A 25,160-nucleotide genomic window follows, 5' to 3' on the forward strand; every position below is an offset into this window, starting at 1 on the left:
AAACATCAAGTAAGGGCTGAAATGCTGTGAATCTCCCTCTTGTAGCTCTTATATAGGCACAGCAAGCCTTCTAGAAAAGTTCCCCTCCTGAAACTTCTCTACTTATAAATCCTGCCATGTTCATGTTAATAACAAAGGGCAGATAACTCTAACTTGCATAGAAAGTTCTTCTGGGCCCACATGCACAAAGAAATCGCAGCACTGCAGTAATTGTAGTTCCTGTATTTTAACATACGCTAACAATAGTCGTAACAGTAAGATCCACTGTGCATGTGGGCTCCGAAAGGCTCCACTCACAGTTGTCTGTGGTTCAAATCCAGCCGTCAAACTTGAGATTGTTTTACCAGCATTTCAGTACTTTGTTGCTTCTGTCTGTTACCATTAATATGTTTACACTAAAACTACTTACACATATTTAAATCATTATTATCATAATTATTTATTTGCACAGATTCAACACTCTCACCCGCCAATGGACAACAATCACCCCCATGAACACACCCCGAGCCTGGCCGGGCATCTCAGTGTTTGATGGAAAGATATATGTTGTTGGGGGCTTCGATGGCCAGAGTCGACTGCGAAGTGCGGAAGTGTATGACCCAGATGCTGATCAGTGGTCATTGCTAAGCAACATGCTTGTCAGTCGAGCCGGGTGTGGTGCAGGCGTTGTGTGAAATTATTTTTGCGTTAACAATCCTTGAATGTTATTCATATTCATATGGCGTCCGACAACTTTGGATGTTTTTGAATTTGTTATTCAAATAGTTTAGGGTGGAGTGGAATAATTTACCTTTTTTCTTAGCTCACTGGCAAATCTAGCCTGGTACTTTCTCCGATTCCAGATCACTTCCCTCAGACTTTGAGTTGACAACACCATGATGGTGCACGGCGGTTCTTTTGTTTGAATGTTCAATTTCCAAATGAAACATTGTGTTATGTATGATATACATGTATATCGAAAACACATGCAAGGGGAACTGTATTTGAAAGTCCACTATTCCTCCTGTGGGTGTTATGACCTACTTAGGTGAAGATCTCATTGTTTGTGCTAATAATATTAGCATATTTCATATTAATTTTGAATAAGATTCCATACACCATGGACAATAACTGAAGATGCATTTTGTGAAAAGTGTATCTGAATTCTCATTAAGATCAGATCTTTTGCTCTGATACGATACCTTTGTATGTGAAGATCAGAAAACCCCACGATATGTTCTCGTGTCAGGTGAACTTTCTGATCAGCCAATGAGCTCTGAGGCTTAAATTCTTGGTAATAAGCATTCAGACCAGCATATCAAAATTCTGTGTCTTGAAAACAAACTTAAGCAACCAGTTCAGAATGTAGATAATAACGGCAGTGCCAAAAAGGGAGTACCATCGAAGGATTGTTTATGTTCTGTGTGGGTTTTCTTGTGTACAAATAAAAATGTCCAAATTAATGTGGCAAGGAAATAAAGCCAAATCATTCTAGAAAGCTGACATGTGATTGGCTCATGAACACTTCATGGGGGTCAAAGGTCACTCAGGACATTCTGTGGAGGTGTCAGATCTTCATACAGAGAGGTATCATATTGGATGATCTGATTGGAATGATCCCAGTCTTCATTGACATTTTTCATGAGATGTTTTAACTTTTTGTTTTATCACTGTGTTTTCCTCTCCAACATTTTATACCTTCACAGATAACAGTGCAGTGATTGTGGAATTCATTCAAATCGTCCATCTCTAATCTTATGCCAAAGAAGCAGATTTATATGCCAAATGAGAAACATATAAGAATCTTTGAGTGAAGGTCAAGCAAACTCAAGCAAACTCGAACGTAACCTTGAACATGTTACAAATGTATATTCACTTGATAATCTGCAATCATTCATTCTGCATAGATCTCATCCAATTATGCTTGGCCCAGATTCAAAGCTGGGTAATATTCATCAAATCATCTGTGTTTTGTAAGTCTAGACATCCTTTTGCAAATAGGATGAGGAATAATGAAAGGTGGAATGAACTTGACAATTTTCATTCAAAGTTGATTTTCTAAAAGTTTGTATACAATCTGGAACATTTTCATGAATCATGTACATCGACGCTTGACCTCACATCCTGTTCAGCTGAACTTTTTCCCAGATGTCATCGGGGGCACGGTTGGCCCAGTCATCTAAGGTGCCGCGATTCGCTGTGCAGAGTTGCGTCCCTTGGGCACACCAGAAACCTATGATTGTGGGTTCGAATCCCTGTTCGTCCCGATTATGTTTCTAGGTTTGTCAGCACCATACCCGTGCTCGTGGGTTTCACCGAAGTGGTAAACGTCTGAGACCTGCATCACTTCCGGCTTTCCTCCCACATTAAGCCGTGATATAACTGGAATAGTGTTAAAAGCGGCATTAAACCCAACTCACTCACTCACCAGATGTCATCATCCAAGTATATCATGGCAGACTTGATTCTCTTACTTTTATGTAAGGCTTTTGTTAAGATCTCCCATGTCGGTGCCCGGTGCCCTGGTGCCCGGTGCCCTGGTGCCCGGTGCCTGTAAAGACTTCAGTGGGGATGGGGGAGTTAAGTTTGTGATGTCGGACTGTGTCATGAAACACCTGTGACGTGCTCGTGTTATCAACCGCTGGTTTATATATCCTTGACCTGATTAACAGGTTTCGTCCTCTTTTAGGACCTAATATCTCATTCAAAATGAAGCCCTGGGCTTAAATATTGAACATTTCGAAGCACACCTAAACATTCAATTTTTATTAATCAGGTCTTTTCAAATTCAAAAGTTCAATAAAACACTAACATGCCACTAAAACATCTAAAAATTATGAAATACAACTGAGGAGATCAATGTGTCTTATAGATATTGAAGCCTCTCACTGCGCTAACAGCCTTACATCTTCTTGGGCAGAGGGTGGATCACTTGAAGTTGGTTTCTTAGTTTGAGCCCTTGGGCCATTAAGAAAACAAATCTTGTTTTTTAGCCCAGAGCTAAAACTACGGAGGGGGTGCGACTTGTTTAAGTAAAAGTATCATGTGAAGTGAGTTGGAACATTAGCCATGTTTATTTTCATTGTAATTATGCATCTATGATGTTTCACAGTGTTGTTTGTTTGCTTTCTGTTTTTTACTGCTTTGTTACATCCTGTACAAAGAATCCACATATTCATTGCTGTGTAGATATCTGTTGCATCTGGTCATGTTAGTGATGATAGCAAGGTTGTGGACGCTTCGATCTGTGCAGCCATCATCAGTCAAGATTGATGGTGTTTGGGTGTTATCAACGTTAGTAATGCATTCAGGTAGTGCATTCAAGTACTGGGTATCGACATTAGTTATGCATTCAAGTACTGGGTATCGACATTAGTTATGCATTCAAGTACTGGGTATCGACATTAGTTATGCATTTAACTACTGGGTATCGACATTAGTTATGCATTCAAGTACTGGGTATCGACATTAGTTATGCATTCAAGTACTGGGTATCGACATTGGTTATGCATTCAAGTACTGGGTATCAACATTTGTTATGCATTCAAATCCTGGGTATCAACATTAGTTATGCATTCAAGTACTGGGTATCGACATTAGTTATGCATTTAAGTACTGAGTATCGACATTAGTTATGCATTCAAATACTGGGTATTGACATTAGTTATGCATTCAAATACTGGGTATCGACATTAGTTATGTATTCAAATACTGGGTATCGACATTAGTTATGCATTCAAATACTGGATATCGACATTACCGGTAGTTATGCATTCTAGTTCTGAGTTCTGGTATCCACATGATAAGACTGCCACACTTCGTTTATCAACTCCATAGTGCTTTGACATCCCAGGGTAGTCTCATTAGTCCACACTGACCCTGTCCATGTGCAGTGTCTAAAAAATGAAGAGTTTCTGGGCTCCTTTATATTATATTTCATAACTATAATCTATCAACTGTTTTTATCTGTAAAATATGTTCACTTCAGAAACTAGCTGTATATCTCTTTCAATATATTAATAGATCTGGGAATTTATTTGTCACAGTGATCAGTCAAGTCAAAGGTCAAGGTCATCCTACTTGGTAATGGCAGAGAAATATCTATTTCATCATGTTTGTGGCCTAAAGTATTGGCGTCAGTTGTGAAGTCTTGTTACCCCCCAGACATCATCGTCCCCCATGATGTACATATACATGATAGATGTCCCTGTTATTGTATAGGCTATTATGCTTGAAGTGGTCAGTAGAAATCTGTGGACAGGTAATGAACTGACAACAGAGTTGTGGTTGTTTATCTAAATATACCCTTATCATGAGCTTTATGTGGACAAAGTTAGTTTCCTAGGGTGGGGGAGGAGGGTGCACTGGTTATTACTGGTGATGTCAGTACTATACATTTATTGCTGCACCCATGCCACAGTCTTCTATACCTGCTCCTGCTGTCAAGTGTTGTGTTTTATTTTGCAAACAGTCAGTTTTATTACATAGGACCTAGTTCATTCCAAGTCATGTGTCCTTAATCCTCATAGTGATATCTGTTGGAAAACCTTTCTAAGGATCATTGAGTCCTTTCGACTGTTCCTATGGATACCTTGGCCATTACGTATTTTGGTTCAGAAGGTAGGACTAGCGTGTTTCCAAGTCACTGCGCTCAACAAGTTTGTATTATCATGATTATTATCATACCAGAACAAAATATTTCCTTCTACAAAATCTACCATAAATTTTGCAAGAGAATATATGTGACCCACCACGAGAAAAGGGATCTTATGGGTGTTGGGATACTATTGTAATGTCACAAAGAAAGACGTTTGACGTAACCTTACTTCTGTAAAAATCTCAATGTGTGCAACCTGTAAAAAAAAATCGTATTTTTCTCTCGATAGTTCGTAATGTAATATAAGACATTATTTCAGCATTCATGTCTACTTTCAATTAATCAGAAATTTTATCTAAAAACTGCAATTATTACATAAACAGTCATAAGTCTGAAAATGGGACTTTGCAGAAAATGAGACCTCATGTTTGATGCCATGTGTCTCTGTAAAAGCTTATCAATTGTATTTTTGTGGTCCCAGGGTACTGTAGAACATAACGAGAAGTCAAATGTGATTTTTCACCTATAAGGTCCCTTGTTTCCTGGTTGGTCATATATTTTGTTTTTCCCTCCCTAGTCTATGGTGCCACAATTCGCTGTACAGAGTTGTGTCCCCTAGGCATGCCTGGAGCCTCTGGTCATGATTTCCAATCCCAGATTTGCCCTGATTATGTGTCTTGGTTTGTCAGCACCATGCCCAGCTTGTGGACTTCATGGCAGTGGTAGCGTGCAAGACCAGCGTCACTTCGGGCTAACCTCCAACACTAAGCTGACACACAGTGATCTAACAGAAACACTGTTCAAAGCAGTGTGAAATAAAACTAACTCACTTTAGAAATGAAAAGTCTAAATTAAGCACTGCAACAGTACAAGGATGGTAGCAGTAACGTCTCTGTTGTAGAGGGAGGAGTTGATGCTGCTTCTCGTTTGGGCCCTGATTGGAAGGCTGTGTTTCTATAACTGATTTGTTATGACGTGTTATGGTTGATACAATTTGATCCAGATTGTCAATGTGTTTTGTCAAAACTGTATCATATTTGTTTGTTAAATATATTAAATGCAAATGTGAGGTTAATCTGTTATATTTTTCCTTACTCTTTGTGTAAATATGCATATAAGATGTGTTTTAATTGTATCATGGCATTAGAAGAGATATAATTACATTAGTCAGTATATGCAGTCAGTGATCTTAGCCGCCCCGTGGAGAGGCTGACCACAAACTACTACTGCGTTGTACCAAGTCAGCATGGCAACAGCATGTCAATAAAACAACGGAAAAATGATTCATATTTTGTAAGGCTGCAGTACCTGTGCTTGAGAAATACTTTAGATTGTGTGTCGGAGTATTCAGTAAAAGATGCTCTTGTCATGGAACACAGGAACCCTGTGAGGACCCAGGTGAGAACATCTCCCCAAGGCAAGAGAGTTAACTGACTTTAAAAGTCCAGTTTCCACCCTTGCCGAACTAGGCTGGAATTCCTGGGATCGATCGAAGCGCCACCAGTGGTTATTACGAGTTATGTCCCTTCTAAACTCTCTCCTATGGACCAATCAGATTCCACCTCGCCTATCACTTGCATTTAATTCAAACAAGACAATCTGATCGATAATCAAGATCTATATTGTGATAAAACGGGTCTTACATCGCGAAGTGCATCAAATCACGTGAGCACCTTGATTAAAATCATGAAAAGATTTGGAAAATATCTGTTGACAAGGAGTTGGCGGTGCACACGCTTTGCAAATCCTGCAATCAACCGAAATCAGCACGACAGTTTACAAACCGGATTTCGATTTCGTTACGCGATTTTGATTGGACTATGCATAAACTCGTTAGTCCAGCCAAAATGTAACTCCATAATACTAGCCTAGTTCGGCAAGGGTGGAAACTGGACTTTTATAGTCAGTAACTCACTTGCCTAGGGAAGGTGAGGTGAGAATCGGTCCCCAGCCATTGGTGATGGTTGTAGGAGGCAACTAGTTTGGTATGATGGCTCTGGGACTGGGTTTAATATGATAATTACTTTGATATGAGTACTATGTTATAAGTCCCTGGTTTGCCTTGTCCAATGTATTGACAGGCCACCATGATATATCTGGAATATTGCTGATTGCAGTCTTTAACAACATGCACTCATTGAACATGGAGGCTAAATAATTCTGGGGGCAGTGGGGTAGCCTAGTGGATAAAGCATTTGTTCGTCACGCCGAAGACCCGGGTTCGAATCCCGACATGGGTACAATGTGTGAAGCCCATTTCTGGTGTTCCCCCGCTATGATATTGCTGGAATATTGCTAATATTGCTAAAAGCGGTGTAAATAAATAATTCTGATCCATGTGCAAGCAGTTAAGTATGTTTATGTTGACACTGACAATGTTTACTTTGTTTGTTTGTTTGTTGTGGTACGTCCGCAACGAGCAACGTTCCAGCTATATGTCAGCTTCCATGTAAATAATTAAATCTGAACCTAACAAACCTGTGATTGATATCGTGAGCAACGTCCACACTCCTTTGTAATAATTGTATTGGGGTATAAACAGGTTTAAACTGAAGTGAACGTCATGGTCATCAGGTTTGGGCCAAGTGTTTCGAACCTGCGTAGTTGTTGACAAACAAAGGCAGCTGTGTTCGAGGGGATGAATCTCTTGCAGATTTGTTCTTCAACATTTCTAGTAGGTTCATGATCCAAAAACCTGTCATTATATTTATTTTCTTTATCATCTTGTCTGTTTACAAGAATATCATGTGACTGGTGAAAATAACACTTCATGCATGAAGCGTTCTCCTATTTATGGATATTTATTGATTGTATGATCATGGCTGCCTGAACTCTTGACTTGTTGACATGAGGCACCTGTGCTGGCTTTACGCTTCTAGGTTGATGTGAATCTTATATTGGCTTCTGGAGATGTTGATCACATGGACAAACTAATGTAATGTTCACAGTGTTTTCCGTACGGAGGTCTGGCCTCCTGTTCTGCATCTGCTGCTGAAGCTGCATGGACATTAAGATTTTATGACACTGTTCCACATGTTATGGATTCATACAAAATGATACATGTGTATATGGTAAGACAGTAATATAGACTTCCATCCTGTGTTGGTACAATAATCCCCAGCTATTGTTAGTTCGGGGAGCAGCTCAATAGTTGGATGTTGTATAAAAAAAATTCCTAATTATTTAGACGTACCTTAAAAATAATTGTGAAAATGGCTCAGGGATCTTTCTTGTACTTTATCCCATATTACAAATCATACATTAACATTCAGTCCCAGAAATAAAATTATCTTATTTAAAGTTATATATATACAAAATTAAATTATATCGAAATAGAGCCCTGAACAATGATTAATTTCAATTTGCTTGACAAATCATTCTAGACTTGAGTTGGATTCATTTCATAATATATTCTGTTGGGTCTGGGAGTCAGGCTATACCAGCCATTGTGATCTGTTTTGTAACTATGTGGTTGATAATGTCAAATGGGAAATTTGAGGACCAGTTAACCTCCAAAACTTTAGGAATGAAGATTCTTTCCGACATTGTACTTTTGAACCACCACCTTCATTACTTGTGACTGTTTACTGATTATGTTAATATTTCCTTTGACAGGTGTTGAGTTTTAATGTATCCTTGTATCATAACATATCCTTGTTATCTAGATATGTATCATAAAGTGACATCAGATATTGTTTCTAGTCGATGAATAGTTGTACGTCAAAGCATCCATTCAGTACAATGATATTCTAGTAGGAAATAGGACATTTGAAATTGAACTACCCCAAAGAAAAGTGATGTCATTGGAAGGGAGTAATATCGTCTAAGATTCTGCCCTTAAACAGAGACCATCAGGTCATTGAAGGATAACATGTTTGTGACCCGTGTCGGATAACATGTTTGTGACCCGTGTCGGATAACATGTTTGTTACCCGTGTCGGATAACATGTTTGTTATCCGTGTCGAACTAGGTAAATAGTTTGTTGCAACATGTGTGCGCAGCATAAGAGATACGGTCTGTACTCCACGGGTTTGTATGCACTGCGCTTCTGTCACCTTTGCGATATTGTCTGTATTCTCTACCACCAAATCATGCCTCTGCCTGGTTCCAGTGGGAGGGATAACCGGGAGGCCTCAGGCCGAGTGCACAAATAACATCGGCAGTATTCCTCGCTGCATCATGTGGCATAGCCTTGCAACCATCGACTCAATGTTTGCAATGTAATGGCCCTGTCACACTACAATGTTTCAGAGTAACTTGCACCTAGCGTGTAAAAGACAGTAAGTAACGAAAAACCATGATTTTGGCGTATCCTTAGCGTATACATAACAAGAGTTTACCGTATATGTAACTCATGTCTGACGTATTAGTAGCGTATCACTGACTTATACATAACTTATGACAGCGTATAAAGGTGTCTTGCCAGCGTGTGTCTGGCGTGTTCAACGTATGGCCAGAGTATGCACAACATATGAGTAACGTATGACTAGCGCGCTCAGCGTAGGAGAAAGGTACCGTGTTTCAGCGTTGCCGGCATTTTGGCAAAAATTCTCACGTCGCCATACATTACTGCTATATGTTGTCGTGTGACCGGGCCATAAGGCAATCGTTGAGTTGTCACAAAGTTGTTTTTCGCATTTTTTATTAATTGTTTTAATTCATTGCTGAAGGCATATAAACTCAAAGTGACCCCAGGAGGCTTTGTGCCGTTGCATTGGTAACTACCATGTGGGCCGTTTTCTTTCAGACTTTGTAGTTCTACTATTACTAATTGCAATAAATTTTTCGACTATCTTTATATCCTGATAATTTTCAGAAAAGGGTTTGCACGAAGCTCCGGCACAACACGAGGCTCAATTCCGTGAGGTTCACACAGTTTAATGAGCTGACTGAAAATAGACACTCATTACTATTACATCGTGGCCGTTTGTATTCTCGGTTGATGGAGGACCGGAGTATACAAGCCCATGAAGTACTTATGTAGAGAAACAAACATCTGTGCATTACTTAACTTATTGTCAGTTTCTTTTTTATGTTGCTGTTGTATTTACAGAGAAGTCAGATGCCACTTTTCCCTGGCTATCTCGTACTTGTAGTCAACTTTGTTTATACTTTCTATGATAAAACAAGGAAGGATATAGGAGTGCTCCTCTCCCCATGATGCTGTGGGACATTGTCATGGTGTCACGTTGCGGAGTGCTCCTCTCCCCATGACGGTGTGGGACATTGTCAGGGTGTCACGTTGCGGAGTACTCCTCTCCCTAAGACGCTGTGGGACATCATCCAGGTGTCACGTTGCGCAGTACTTCTCTCCCCACTAAGCTGTGGGACATCGTCCGGGTGTCACGTTGCGGAGTACTCCTCTCCCCATGACGGTGTGGGACATTGTCAGGGTGTCACGTTGCGGAGTACTCCTCTCCCCATGATGCTGTGGGACATCGTCCGGGTGTCACGTTGCGGAGTACTCCTCTCCCCATGACGGTGTGGGACATTGTCAGGGTGTCACGTTGCGGAGTACTCCTCTCCCCATGATGCTGTGGGACATCGTCCGGGTGTCACGTTGCGGAGTGCTCCTCTCCCCATGGCGCTGTGGGACATTGTCATGGTGTCACGTTGCGGAGTGCTCCTCTCCCCATGATGCTGTGGGACATTGTCAGGGTGTCACGTTGCGCAGTACTCCTCTCCCCATGATGCTGTGGGACATTGTCAGGGTGTCACGTTGCGCAGTACTCCTCTCCCCATGATGCTGTGGGACATTGTCAGGGTGTCACGTTGCGGAGTGCTCCTCTCCCCATGACGGTGTGGGACATTGTCAGGGTGTCACGTTGTGGAGTACTCCTCTCTCCATGACGGTGTGGGACATTGTCCGGGTGTCACGTTGCGGAGTGCTCCTCTCCCCATGACGGTGTGGGACATTGTCAGAGTGTCACCTTGCGGAGTACTCCTCTCCCCATGACGGTGTGGGACATTGTCCGGTGTCACGTTGCGGAGTGCTCCTCTCCCCATGACGGTGTGGGACATTGTCAGGGTGTCACGTTGCGGAGTACTCCTCTCCCCATGATGCTGTGGGACATTGTCAGGGTGTCACGTTGTGGAGTGCTCTTCTCCCCATGACGCTGTGGGACATGGTCAGAGGGTCACGTTGCGGAGTACTCCTCTCCCCATGACGCTGTGGGACATCGTCCGGGTGTCACTTTGCGGAGTACTCCTCTCCCCATGACGCTGTGGGACATTGTCAGGTAGCGTGTTGCTGATATGGTTGTCAATGTCGACTGTATCAGGTCATATAAAATCTCTGACAACCAACTGTTCGTGTTGATTTCATACATATATCTAGCTATCAGAAGTCAATGAAATTATGATACTCAGGAAAAAAGTAATTGCAATGATATTCAGACAAGTAACTTTTGCAATAATAGCTGTCCATACTTGCCTGTGTATACGATGAGGACAGGACATAGTGTGTGCCATGCAGACACAAATGTACAGTCGCCCATGAATGCAGACTTAGCCAAAGTGTTATCAATATTTATTGTGATTGTGTCCAACCTGCTTCCAGTTAGGACTTAGCAAGACAAAATGTGATGTCTTATTTCTGGTAATTCCAGATACATTTCCTATCATTGGATTATATTGTTATAATGTGGTCAGAGCTTGTCCTGGTAATTTAGTTATTTTACAATTGATCAGTGATATGCAGTTGAGGATATAATGGCTGTAAAGGATTCCTATACTTATGCAGCTTACATCCACAAAGTTAATAAACTTTATCAGCTTCACGACTGTTAGTGTCATGTTTTGATGGAATTGCTGGGATAACTAATAATGGATGGATGTCTGTAATGTGTAGAAGTCCATCTGGTGAGTGTGTGGTTTTATGCTGCTTTTAGCAATATTCCAGCAATATAACGGCAGGAAACACCAGAAATGTACCCATGTAGGGAATCGGACCCATGTCTTCAGTGTAACGAGGAAACATTTTTACCACTAGGTTACCCGTCCTCCCCAGTCCTGCTGAATCAAGGGGCGGTTGGATATCCTAGTGGTTAAAGTGTTTGTTCGTCACGCCGAAGACCCGGGTTCGAATCCCGACATGGGTACAATGTGTGAAGCTCATTTCTGGTGTCCCCCGCCGTGATATTGCTGGAATATTGCTAAAAGCGGCGTAAAACCACACTCACTCACTCACTCCTGCTGAATCATGCACTAAACATTATTAATACCCCAGTCAATGGATCAGTCAGTATGCACTCAATTTTCATTCGTTTTACTCATGTTCAGTGGTTTGAGTGAGCAACATTCTTTGAACAGTATTCAAACTACATCATGTACGTACAAGTAACCCAATGTATATTGGGATGCTTCAAGATTTTGTCTGATTTTGCTGCTGCAGCTGCACTTTGTATTTGAAACCATGCAGTGTTTGGACATCTCAGGGATATCTTATCATGCATATCTCCATTATAACCCTGGGAAATATATTTGACTCATTGATGTCAAGGGTCAAGGTCATCCCCAAGGGGTATGTCTGAAATATGTTTCTTAATCAACCACCTAACTTGAGAATTTACTGTCGGTCAAAGGTGACTTGGTGCATCTTCCTCAGGGCAGGGCCAAGATCGGAAAGGTTGGGAGTGATCTTAGTATACGTTCAAGGTCACAGTGAAGGTCATTCATAAAGTCTGGCATTTTAACCACAATGGCTTTTTCTGAAGGTATCTTTAAGGTCAGCATTTACTGATATTTTAAATGCATCAAAAACCTGACACCTCCCTCGCCCTATAATAAATTACCGGTCTCTGTCTCGTCAAATCACTGGTTCATGATTGCAGTGTGGATCTACAATGAACAACAGTCACAAATATTATGTATACCATTTATTTTCTTCATTTTTCAAAGCAACAGAAAACAAATGTGAAAGGAGATACAAATATTCCTGCATAACATGATATAGAAGGCTCACACAAAACACAACATAGATCTCATCTCATGCAACAAAAATACAAAACTGGAATGTGACAAACTCTGGCAATAAATACTTTCATTTCAACGCACCTGGCATTTGACAGAACCCACTAAAAGGGCCTTGGACATGCACCAACTGAAACAGTTTGCCAGATTCCAGGATTTACAGCAGTCACAGCAAACTTAGTTTGGTACAAGGAGACTCCACTTGTAAACACCTTAAAAGTGTGTCTCTTCATGCCGGAATTCATCATCACAGTAGAACTGGAAGACCGATATATGCAAAATATGTATTTAGACCCGAACAGACTTGTTCCTCGAAGTCATCTTAGTGCTATGGTTTTTATACTTAAACAATGTCTTGGTGCTAAAACTCGTTAACATAGACTTAAGTGCTAAAGTAGCTTTGAGGACCTAGGCTCTGAATGCTTCTGATGCTTTGTAGCACACAAATTAATGGTAAAGTGTGAGTTACCTCCCCCTCCTGACCTTTGACTGATGGTCACCTTCACATTGTTTTAAATTGCTGCCCTCACTCTCGTTTATTGTTAATGTTACAAATATGTAAACTTGTCATCTTCCCCAATCTGTTAATAGTTACGTACATTTATTGAGAAAAAGGAAGAACAAGGAATAAATACTGTGTCATGACTAATATGCTGAACACTGGAGAAAGCTATCAACATCTGGAAATACTGACCTGGAGACTCTTGAGTGCAATGTGACATGAATGCAAAAACAAACAAATGGACAAAAGTGTTCACTCAAAAGAAGAGCCATGCCAGACGAGGGACAATTTCTTTGGGTAACCACCATTGTATATTTGGCTTTATTTCAAAAATAAAATACTTTGTGAAACATGCCCATTTCTGTGGGCTGGTATATGAAAACAAAACCATTCCCTAGTTGGGTTCACCTCCCACCAGTGAGATGTGCAACACATTGTAGACATGTAGGATCACCAGAAACAGTGCACTATACTCGGGAACATTTCTCAAAGAAAATATTAAACCACATCCTTCTTTGATCCAAGACTTTCCTCACATAAGTCAAAAACTACATTTTCTCAAGGAACTGATTTGATTATTCCACTATTCCACTGTACTCATGTTTATAGTGTTCATAACGGCTCTGATGTAACGTGTTAAGTTGAGAATGTGAAGCATGTCCTCAATAGATGATCTTGTATACCGACAATGGGACGTGTACAGTTACATCTCACTGTCACGCCAATGAAACCTGCTTAGAACAAACTGAACAGTACATAACCTTTTTACATCTATATCAAATGTTACATATTCTGTTAAAACAGTTTTGGCGCTTAATATGCTATTGGTTTAAATATGGTAACACATGGAAACCGTCCTAGAAGAGCTGGTCATTTAAAATACATTATTATGGTCTAAATACATGATAATCACCTTGCTCACTTAGCTATATATCTTTGGTTTGTCCTATATGTAAACCAGCTATTGTAGAAGTAATTCAAAATGTATAGGACATAAGGCTTAAAATATGGAAGTTAAATGCTCATCACTCTTTGTGTCAAACATCCCTTTGTCAATCCACAGATTCCTGTATTTTTGCCCATATTGATACAAGAAAACTTTCAGGCGAGGCATCCATCAACTCCACACCAAAATCAACCAAATTAAGTCTGTGTTCCAAACGCTGAAATATTGTTTAAATGCCATAAAAGATGTTGCAAATCGGCTGCACCCACATGATGAGTGCAAGACACCTAAGTTGACATGATTTTGTGTGTTGGACTACTCAAGCCTGGTAATGTGTGGTATCACTTGGTTGTGTTGCATGCACAAACTTTAGCGTCTGCCTACAGATCAAATGCAGCCATAAACATGTTTCCTCTCAATATAGTAGCGAAAAGCATGTCATAAACACCTGAATTCCTGGCATCTTAACACTTCATGGTTTTCATTAATAGACTCCATGCATACAACACATCTTATGATAAACCAAAAGACAAACACACACTTTGTATCATTTGTAAAAACAGTTATTTCCTATCATTCATTCATTCATCCATAAGCCCCCCTCCCCCCAAAGGAATTTTCATAAAGCAATTTCAAACAGTATGGAGCTTGATGCTGTTGAATGCAATATTTCCTAAAGCCAGGCCAATTTGTATTATTGGTATTCAAATCAAACCGAAGCTCTAATATATAACCATAAATGACATCATTTTCATTAACATGAAAGCATGTCAAAATCAGTACTCTGCATAGATACTGGCACAGCATCGCCATTACGAGTAACCAGCACTGAACACCCACAGTTGGCAGAATGTCGTCATGGATACTCAGTGACCAAGGCATGATCCATCATCAAATACGCAAAAACAGAAGCAGCTCTATCACCACCATTTCCTGAATGTCCCAAAGTGAGTGAGTGAGTTTGGTTTAACGCCGCTTTTAACAGTTTTCCAGTTATATCACGGCGTGTCAGCTTAATGTGGAAGGAAAGCGGGAAGTGAAGCAGGTCTCAGACGTTTACCACTGTGGGGAAACCCACGAGCACAGGTATGGTGCTGACAAACCTAGAAACATAATCGGGGCGAACTGGGATTTGAACCCACAATCAGAGGTTTCTGGCGTGCCCAAGGGACGCAACTCTGCACAGCAAATCGCGGCGCCTTAGACAACTGGGCCATCCGTGCCCCATCAATGTCCTAAAACCTTACCATCATAAACATGTATCATGAACCATTTTGACTTCACCACATCACTTGACCTGCACAACCACATCTCTACCTACCATAATGACAAAGTTACAAGTACTTTCGGTTTGGGGAAAAGACTTTCCCAATGCAATACAATTTGAAATAGAAAAGACTGCTTTATTAGCAGTACTTCCAGTTCAATGACCTTGACTTTCCATCTCAGTCATGTACTGCCTGGGATCATGTTTCTAATGTTTCATAAAATTCCAATCATGAATGCTCAAGATAATGTGTACACTCAAGCATTCTGGGACATATTAATCACATCGAGTGACCTTGACCTTCAATGTCACAAGAACACTTCCTGGACTATTTATGTAGTTGAGAAAACAAATTCACGAAAACACATTACAGGGGTATGTTAAAGGCATCCTATTACTTATACCAGTAACTTGGATTATACTCCCATCCTAATATTCAGGAATGTGGAAGAAAAAATAGTTCAAGCGTGTAACTTCTTAGTACAGATGAGACTGGTAATCAGACAAAATATCTGAAAATGTTTAACACTCCAGTCACATTTCAGGTAAAAAAACAAAACAAAAAACATAGATAACTTGAATGTATTTTGTCTCATCAAACTGACCCTACTTTCAAAAAGAAATACAAAAATTGAAAGATCTAAATTAAAAATAAAACACCTACAACCAAGAGCTGTCTTGAGAAATATGACATTCATACAATGTTTGGCCGTAACTCTATGAAGGTTCACACTCCAATGAACTCACACAAAGTAAAAGTCAATTCTCAAAAAAAAAATATATCACTGATTTATACCTTGAGGGTGTAGTGCTAGATCAATATGTGTGACTTCATGTTTACACTGACAGCCATACAACAACTAGCTGTATTGCGAAATAAAATAGTTCCCCAAAGCAAGAGGTATGTTTATCTATCTGTTTACAAGAAATGTATTCAAATAATATCATCATTGATATTACGTCAGTAAGTCAGTCACAATGACAGCCCGTCGTAATACATTTACATCAATTACAAGACGTCCAAATGGCCTACATGATAAACATGACGGAAGAAATTTCCTGAAGTTGTTAATGAACCTGTGGCAATTAATATGTGTTAGTCATCACTGATCAGTAAATCATTGAAAGGTGATTGTGGAGATGTGTTAAATAGATACTAAGGTAAATTCATAGATTGCTGCAGAATGTCACTGTCAGTCTAGACACAGTTCAAGTCGATACTACGATAGCGGGTGTGCATTTCCAAGTTTTGTTCACTAGGGTAGGTCGTAGCAAGGATATTTGTGAACAATCATGCAGGCAAAGTCTCTGCTGTTTCTCAATGTATGCTAAAACGCTGAGTTCAAGATTAAAGGGCCTATATGATCAGAAATAACACTTTTGTATGTATTCGTGCAAGGGAATTCCCAGAGGTTTCCCCTGGAATGTGGAAGTAGTCCGTCAGTCTCGTGAAAAACGTATGAACATAAAATTGTGTCGTTTATACACTTATGAACATCATCTGACCGGCCTCTCTTCCTGTGGAAAAGCTGTATATCGTGTAAACTTCAAATTAAAATGTAATATTTCTGTTAACTACCTATAAGAAATAGGCCTAAAAGTGTACATAAAATACTAATCATATATCTGAGTTTAGTTTCCGAAAGTTCAGAATCAAAGAAATCAATCCTAACAGACTAAATTATGTAGTAACATCACACACATTATGATGAATTTCCATGTGAATGCTACTAGATGATCAGGATGACAATAATGAAATTCTAATTACAAATATTGTCAACGATTCTTCTTCTTATTTGACTTGCTCGACTTTGTGTTCCTCGCTGCTAAATTTGCTCCTAGTTCTTTCCCTGAAAAGACAGAACAAACATGGCCACTGTGAAGGTCGCTAGATAAAAAGTCAAAACATCCAAGGCCTTAATGTTTCATAAATATTCGATTCTTATCACTCCGACATTGTTCGCAAATACCTTAAGATGATGAAATCTCCATGTTTGTTGCCTTGTTCCTTTACACCATAAAGTTTCTCTAAAATATTATAATTCAAAAGGGGTGGCCTAGTGGTTAAAGCGTTTGCTTGACACACCGACGACCCCGGTTCGATTCCCGACATGGGTACAATAATTAAAGCCCATTTCTGGTGTCCCCCTGCTGTGATATTGCTGGAATATTGCTAAAAACGGCACAAAACCATACTCACTCACTCACTAAAATAAAAATCACATGCCTTCCACCTTACAACTTAAAATTGCAAATTGCAACACCTTAGACTACTATGCAAACTATCCTTAAAATCAACCTCAAACAGATTAAAACAAATATTTGCTGGCTAAACAAGTTGAAGTCTTGATTCTCATTTTCCGATTTCATAAAGTCCACATTTGCAAGTAATAACTGAGTTGAGTAGATTCAACACTTACGCCATAGGAACCTGGTGAGGCCCTCTCCAAGCAGGTATAAACTAACGAAGAGCATGAGGAGGAAGCCGAAGAAGATGATCCTCTGATGGGTCTCCAGGACCTTCAGTATCGGGTACACCCACACGTTGGCATGGTAGGCTATCCATAGGATCCTGAAAGTACCATGTTACGTGAGAGGATAAAGCATGACACCGAGGTTATAGTCGAGGAGGTAAGACCGAGGCAAGAGGGTATCGGCAATGTAGGACTGAGGAGCGACGTAACACGGTAAGTGAGGTTGCAGGTTGGATTCCCGTCATACACAATGAAAAAGTTTCATTTCTTGTCATTGATTTTAGAACACTGGATATTTGAAACACTAAGTCCAAATTCCATCTGCTACTCAATGGGGAAAGGCTGTCAGATCTTACGAGGAAACAGTAAAACCTCATTCCAAGTCTTACTAGGAAAAAGAAAAACCTCACAGAAGGGATGAGGTCTTACTAGGAAAAAGCAAAACCTCCAAAGATGTTATTATGAGATAGGCGAGGTGAAATGGGGTTTAACGTCGCGTCCAAGATTATTGCACTTATATAGCGACTTGCATGTACATGTGTGTGTTTGTGTGGCTGCTTGTACTAGTCCGGACTGATGCCGATTTATAGTGCTAGCTCACTGAGATATCATGCCACAGTTTAACATGAATATCCCACTCAGACACAGTATACTGACTCCTAGCCGACCAGTCCTTGTTTTAGCCCCTTAATGCCGAGTGCCAGACAGGGTAACAAGAAGTACCATCTTTTAACGTCTTTTGATATGACGCGGCCGGGGATCGAACCCCGGACCTTCCGCTCTCCAGGCGGACGCTCTACCGCTAGACCACGGAGGCGGTCTATTATGAGATAGGAAGATACCTACAATACAATAGGCAAAAGCGGCAGTAGGTTGCTGACAAGGCTAAACCCCTTAAGGTTATCGTACGGTTTGACCACCCAATTATAGCATGGTATGCTATATTATCATGGTAGTCAATTAATAGTGGATCATAATAGCGCACGGTTACTAACCTATTAAATATTTGGCAAAATGTTTCTTTTCTTTTTTTCAACTTTTATGACACATCAATTAGGATTGATTGATTATTTATTTATTGAGTTCGGTAAGCAAAGTACCTGTCATTAGCGACTCAAGGGCAGGCAACTCTATATTATCGCGGTATGGCTTTTTTGTGGTATGATTTGTGTGGAACAGGTGCTTTACATCACTTCCTCTTTTAGATTATGCATAATCAGTATGCATACCGATGTTGGGTCAAGGGACTCCGTCCAAACAAAAGGATTCTTTTCTCATCAATTTCAAATGGAGGTAGGGGTTATTCCACTTCAAGAACATTCCAACAACTATCATAAAAAAGTTAAGATGTATACTCGCAAGTAGCCGTGACATACCGCAACAAGTCCTGTATTCGACCAATCGATTAAATATCGTGCTTTGATTTGCATAAGTAACAGTCGACAGGGGGTTTGGATTACAAGATTTACTGATACCACGGTGACATAGCGCCCGCGATAATATAGAGTCACACTATGAGGCTGATAGTATCCCACTTTGGGAAGACTATTACAATGTATGCAGGATACTCTAGCTTGACTCAACAAGTGATCACCACCTCCGTGGTCTAGTGGATAGATCCCGGAGAGCGGATGGTCGGTGGTGCGATCCCCAGCTGCGTCATACCAATAGACATAAAAAAGATGGTACTTGTTGTTACCCTACCTGGCTATCGGGATCAAGGGGATAAACAAGGAATGTGTCTGAGTTGGGTATCCTGTTAAAACTGCGTCATGCTGTCTCAGTCGGCGAGCACGATAAAACTGTCATTAGTCCGGACAAGGTACAAGCAGACACACACACATATACACACATGCATGCACGTCACTATATAACTGGAATAAACCCCATTTCACCTCACCCTAAAGGTGGTGGGGTAGCCTAGTGGTTAAAGTGTTCGATTCCCGACATGGGTACAATGTGTGAAACCCATTTTCTGGTGTCCCCTGCTGTGATATTGCTGGAATATTGCAAAGAGTGGCGTAAAACAATACTTACTCACCTCACCCCAACACACGAAGTATCAACTGACTTACCATATGAGATATATAACACCAAATAAAAGAAGGCCCAAAATGCCATTCCTTCTCTTCGGTAGATGGTGATAGTTAAGGTATTTATCCAGCAACAGGATGGGCAGGATGAAGGTGTGCTGAAACAGAGGACAGGGCGGAACATGACCAACGCCATCCATATACAGATGTACAGCACTGACAATAGGTCCGTTGCTACAAAAGATACCAGGTAAATCAGTCTACAGTGACTAGCAAGGGAGATATCTCTTAGAGCTACCAACCATGTGTGTCTACCCGAGTATTCCATTACGGTTACCTAGGTAATGCCTCATGAAGGAATGGAGTCGGGATATACTTACATCAACAGAACTAAGGTACACAGGTGTGTTGTGTCGCGATATTCACATGAATGGGATGAGACAGTGAATCCAGTTGTAGCAATGCTGGGCGAGATGAAATTGGGGATCAGAGTGAGCCAAGCAGGTTACCAACATACAGTGAACTTCAATATCAGCTGGCAAGGAAGCAGTCTTGTTATAAGGATAAACATTTCTCCCTCAATAAGAAATGGCTCCCATTTTGGTTATAATTCATTGATTTCAGAAACTTTCTTTGAACAATTTCGAGTTTGTTGTCCTTCAGCTATGGGTGAGGGGATCTGACAACCTCCAAATTGGTCGTGTCAGGTGAACTTCTCATGAGACAATCAGTGTCAAGGTTTCTACATTGTAGGGTGATGCATTCACACCAATATTTTGTATCACAGAAACATAGTTAAACAACCAGCACCGAATGTCAGTAATAAAAGTTGCACCATTATATTTCTGAGGATATTTGATACACCCTGTTGTTCTGAACCCCATGGCATCTATGCAAGCAAGAATTATATCCTACCTAAATATTATCCCAGAGGAAGCTTTACTCTAGAGTATAGTATCCTACCTTAGTGTGGGAAATCTCTAGGTTCAAATTCACTAGGGAGAATCATCCTGACACTAGAGAATTTCATCCCCGGGATAAAAAATAGGGTAGGATAATCTTCACTCTTACACCTACACCCAGTAGGGAGTACCACTGAAGGAATGTTTGTGTGCTGTGTGGGTTTTTGTAAAAATCAAAATGTCTGACTTGAGGCAGTAAATAAATGATGCCTATTTGTTTTAACAAGCTAATACCTAATTGGCTCAAGAACCGATGCATTCTTTATTTTGATTGGGTGGTATAAGGAGGTATAAACTTGTATCATGACTCACCATGACATGATTCAACCAGGGAGGTATAAACTTGTATCATGGCTCACCATGACATGATTCAACCAGGGAGGTATAAACTTGTATCATGACTCACCATGACATGATTCAACCAGGGAGGTATAAACTTGTATCGTGACTCACCATGACATGATTCAACCAGGGAGGTAAAAACTTGTATCATGACTCACCATGACATGATTCAACCAGGGAGGTATAAACTTGTATCATGACTCACCATGACATGATTCAACCAGTGAAGTATAAACTTGTATCGTGACTCACCATGACATGATTCAACCAGGGAGGTAAAAACTTGTATCGTGACTCACCATGACATGATTCAACCAGGGAGGTAAAAACTTGTATCGTGACTCACCATGACATGATTCAACCAGGGAGGTAAAAACTTGTATCGTGACTCACCATGACATAATTCAACCAGGGAGGTAAAAACTTGTATCGTGACTCACCATGACATGATTCAACCAGGGAGGTAAAAACTTGTATCATGACTCACCATGACATGATTCAACCAGGGAGGTATAAACTTGTATCATGACTCACCATGACATGATTCAACCAGTGAAGTATAAACTTGTATCGTGACTCACCATGACATGATTCAACCAGGGAGGTATAAACTTGTATCATGACTCACCATGACATGATTCAACCAGTGAAGTATAAACTTGTATCCTGACTCACCATGACATGATTCAACCAGGGAGGTATAAACTTGTATCATGACTCACCATGACATGATTCAACCAGGGAGGTATAAACTTGTATCATGACTCACCATGACATGATTCAACCAGGGAGGTATAAACTTGTATCATGACTCACCATGACATGATTCAACCAGGGAGGTAAAAACTTGTATCATGACTCACCATGACATGATTCAACCAGGGAGGTAAAAACTTGTATCATGACTCACCATGACATGATTCAACCAGGGAGGTATAAACTTGTATCGTGACTCACCATGACATGATTCAACCAGGGAGGTAAAAACTTGTATCATGACTCACCATGACATGATTCAACCAGGGAGGTATAAACTTGTATCGTGACTCACCATGACATGATTCAACCAGGGAGGTATAAACTTGTATCGTGACTCACCATGACATGATTCAACCAGGGAGGTAAAAACTTGTATCGTGACTCACCATGACATGATTCAACCAGGGAGGTAAAAACTTGTATCGTGACTCACCATGACATGATTCAACCAGGGAGGTATAAACTTGTATCGTGACTCACCATGACATGATTCAACCAGGGAGGTAAAAACTTGTATCATGACTCACCATGACATGATTCAACCAGGGAGGTAAAAACTTGTATCATGACTCACCATGACATGATTCAACCAGGGAGGTATAAACTTGTATCGTGACTCACCATGACATGATTCAACCAGGGAGGTAAAAACTTGTATCATGACTCACCATGACATGATTCAACCAGGGAGGTATAAACTTGTATCGTGACTCACCATGACATGATTCAACCAGGGAGGTATAAACTTGTATCGTGACTCACCATGACATGATTCAACCAGGGAGGTATAAACTGGTCAAGAGCCTTGGGAAACACAAGCTCTCTGTCCACGGCATAGATTGCCCAAAATGTTACAACCACAAACTGAAAACAAATATCAAAATCTCATTATCATGATTATTGCATGCAGCAAAAGAACAGATTGATTAATATAGTTAACTTTTCACTGAAATCTTGCTATCTCACAAAATAATATCCCAACCATGAATAGGTCAGTAAATTTCCACATTTTGTAACATAAAATCATGTCTGGCACTGTTATCAACTGTTTTGATTTGTTGGGATTATCAGAACCTCTTTTAGTGTATTTACTTAAAGATGTTTTCTGGTTTGCCCTTAGATTAAAAAACATTTTTTCTCAGATGGGTATTTTCAAAATCAGAGTGATTTATCCTTTTTCAGAATGAAAAGTATTGGATTCTATGTGTCATATTGTGTAAGGCCCACTTATCATGTTATTAAATACTGCATCAAATTCACACTTTACTAATCAAGACAATGTGGAAGCGCCATACACAACAACCAGTTGGCATGATTAGTATTCACTTACTTACAAAAATATTTACTTTAAGAAAACATCATAATTCACTCAAAACTATGTTAGTGTTTTTTTATTACTGTAATTATACAGACATTAGCATTTACACATTTCATTGAAGATGTCATAGTGCAAGCATTGAGGACACCAAACAGTGTCATCATAGTAGGGCATACAGGCTGTTAACCCTTAACGCTTTGCCCAAAGCAAATCACGACCTTTTGTAAATGGGAATACCGTATTCGATGTATTAAGCGCCTCACTCTAATAAGCGCCCACGGCAACATTTGCTAATATATTGGCTAGAGAACCATCCCAGTTAGCACCCTTTCTGATTGATTGAACACTTATTTATTCATGTATAATATGCACTCGTGTGTTATATGCACCCTTAATTATGGGCCATTAAATTCTGGAAAATATATCTGTCGTGTATAATACGCACAGACTTTTCTTTTGTATCCTTACAGGCTGTCAGCATAAATCACGAAATTTTTCTCACCAAAATTATATTCTAATAAGAGACCCTTATTTCTAATTTTGAAAGCGCCCTGGGCGCGTATTACGTCGAATACGGTAAATACTATTTGGTTTGCTCCAAATGTATCTTTAATGTTTTGACTTTCAGTGTCTGATTCTCAGCTGCACCACTTCATATCAGCAATAAACTGACTCAAATATGTCACTTAAGCACTCTGATACACAACACTCTGTGATGTACAGCGAACTGGTGAACACAACAATATACCAGAAGACATCCTTAACATTAATATCCAGTGAACTAAGTGATATTAAACGTTAAAATATGAATGAGTATAGGAGGATTGGGCAATGTGAAGTGTGGCCATGGGGATCTGACTGCATCAACTACTTACAGTTCCAACTGGGAAGGCGAGAGTGTTGTGGAGGAAGTCTCGGAACTTCTGGAGAGCTGAGCGTTTCCGGGGATCCCTGATTGGTCCTCCGGTACTCCCCACGATGGCAGTGACAGCACACAGGCCATAGTAGAAGGTCTGCAGCAACTGGAAGCAGATCATGATTCACTCAATACACATCACACACCCACTACATGAAAAGTGACATTACCACTACAGGCCATAGTAGAACGTCTGCAGCAACTGAGGCAGATCATGATTCACTCAATACACATCACACACCCACTACATGAAAAGTGACATTACCACTACAGGCCATAGTAGAACGTCTGCAGCAACTGAGGCAGATCACGATCTACTCAATACACTTAACGCACCCAGCACTAAACCATGACATAACCACTACAGGCCATAGTAGAATGTCTGCAGCAACTGAGGCAGATCATGATCTACTCAATACACATAACGCACCCACCACTAGACCATGACATAACCACTACAGGCCATAGTAGAACATTTGTTTGAGCAATATTCCAGCTATATGATGGCAGTCTGCAAATAATCGTGTCTGGACCAGACAATCCAGTGATTGACATCATGAGCATCGATCCACGCAATTGGGTGAGTGAGTAAGTGGTGTTTTACGCCGCTTTTAGCAATATTCCAGCAATATCACGGTGGAGGACACCAGAAATGGGCTTCACACATTGTACCAATGTCGGAAATCGAACCCGGGTCTTCGGCAGGATGAGTGAACGCTTTAACCACTAGGCTACCCGACCGCCCCACACAATTGGGATACGATGACATGCATCAACCAAGTCAGCCAGCCTGATCACCCGATCCTGTTAGTCGCCTCTTATAACATGCATAGTTGCCATTTACGGCAAGCATGGGTTGCTGAAGACCTATTCTACCCCTAGCAGACCGTCTGCAGCATGACAAGTTTCATTGGATTCATGAGTAAAATCCAACTAGTCCATGGTTCATTTGAGACTATTGGTTTATACTTATTGACAGAACTAAATACAAAAAGATGATTAGACCTTCAAGATTCATACTTGTCCCGAGACCAGTGTTCCAGTTCCAGTGGCTGTGATTTAATCATGTTAATCAAAGTTCTTCTATACTTAA

At 40.4% G+C, this 25,160-nt stretch overlaps 2 protein-coding genes across 5 annotated transcripts in view; one reads left to right on the forward strand and one right to left on the reverse strand.

Moving 5' to 3' along the window:
* The window catches only part of LOC124147855 (kelch-like protein 12), a 13,727-nt gene extending 11,470 nt beyond the window's left edge, over nucleotides 1-2,257 (forward strand). The window contains exon 7 of the mRNA XM_046518660.2: nucleotides 452-2,257. Coding sequence (XP_046374616.1) covers nucleotides 452-674 — 223 coding nt within the window. The 3' untranslated portion in view covers nucleotides 675-2,257. The remainder of the gene's footprint in view (nucleotides 1-451) is intronic.
* A 10,184-nt stretch (nucleotides 2,258-12,441) lies between these two features.
* LOC124147864 (androgen-induced gene 1 protein-like) overlaps nucleotides 12,442-25,160 on the reverse strand; it is a 35,040-nt gene continuing 22,321 nt past the window's right edge. For all 4 annotated transcript variants that reach the window (XM_046518699.2, XM_046518689.2, XM_046518681.2 and 1 more), the window contains exons 2-6: nucleotides 24,027-24,173; nucleotides 22,596-22,697; nucleotides 19,813-19,928; nucleotides 17,684-17,835; nucleotides 12,442-17,113 (exon numbers count right to left, since the gene is read on the reverse strand). In XM_046518699.2, the coding sequence (XP_046374655.2) occupies nucleotides 17,040-17,113; nucleotides 17,684-17,835; nucleotides 19,813-19,928; nucleotides 22,596-22,697; nucleotides 24,027-24,173 (591 nt within the window). In that variant the 3' untranslated portion in view covers nucleotides 12,442-17,039. The remainder of the gene's footprint in view (nucleotides 17,114-17,683; nucleotides 17,836-19,812; nucleotides 19,929-22,595; nucleotides 22,698-24,026; nucleotides 24,174-25,160) is intronic.

Source organism: Haliotis rufescens, unplaced genomic scaffold (genome assembly GCF_023055435.1).
Source record: "Haliotis rufescens isolate VD_foot unplaced genomic scaffold, xgHalRufe1.0.p SCAF_1, whole genome shotgun sequence".
Lineage (NCBI taxonomy): Eukaryota > Metazoa > Mollusca > Gastropoda > Lepetellida > Haliotidae > Haliotis > Haliotis rufescens.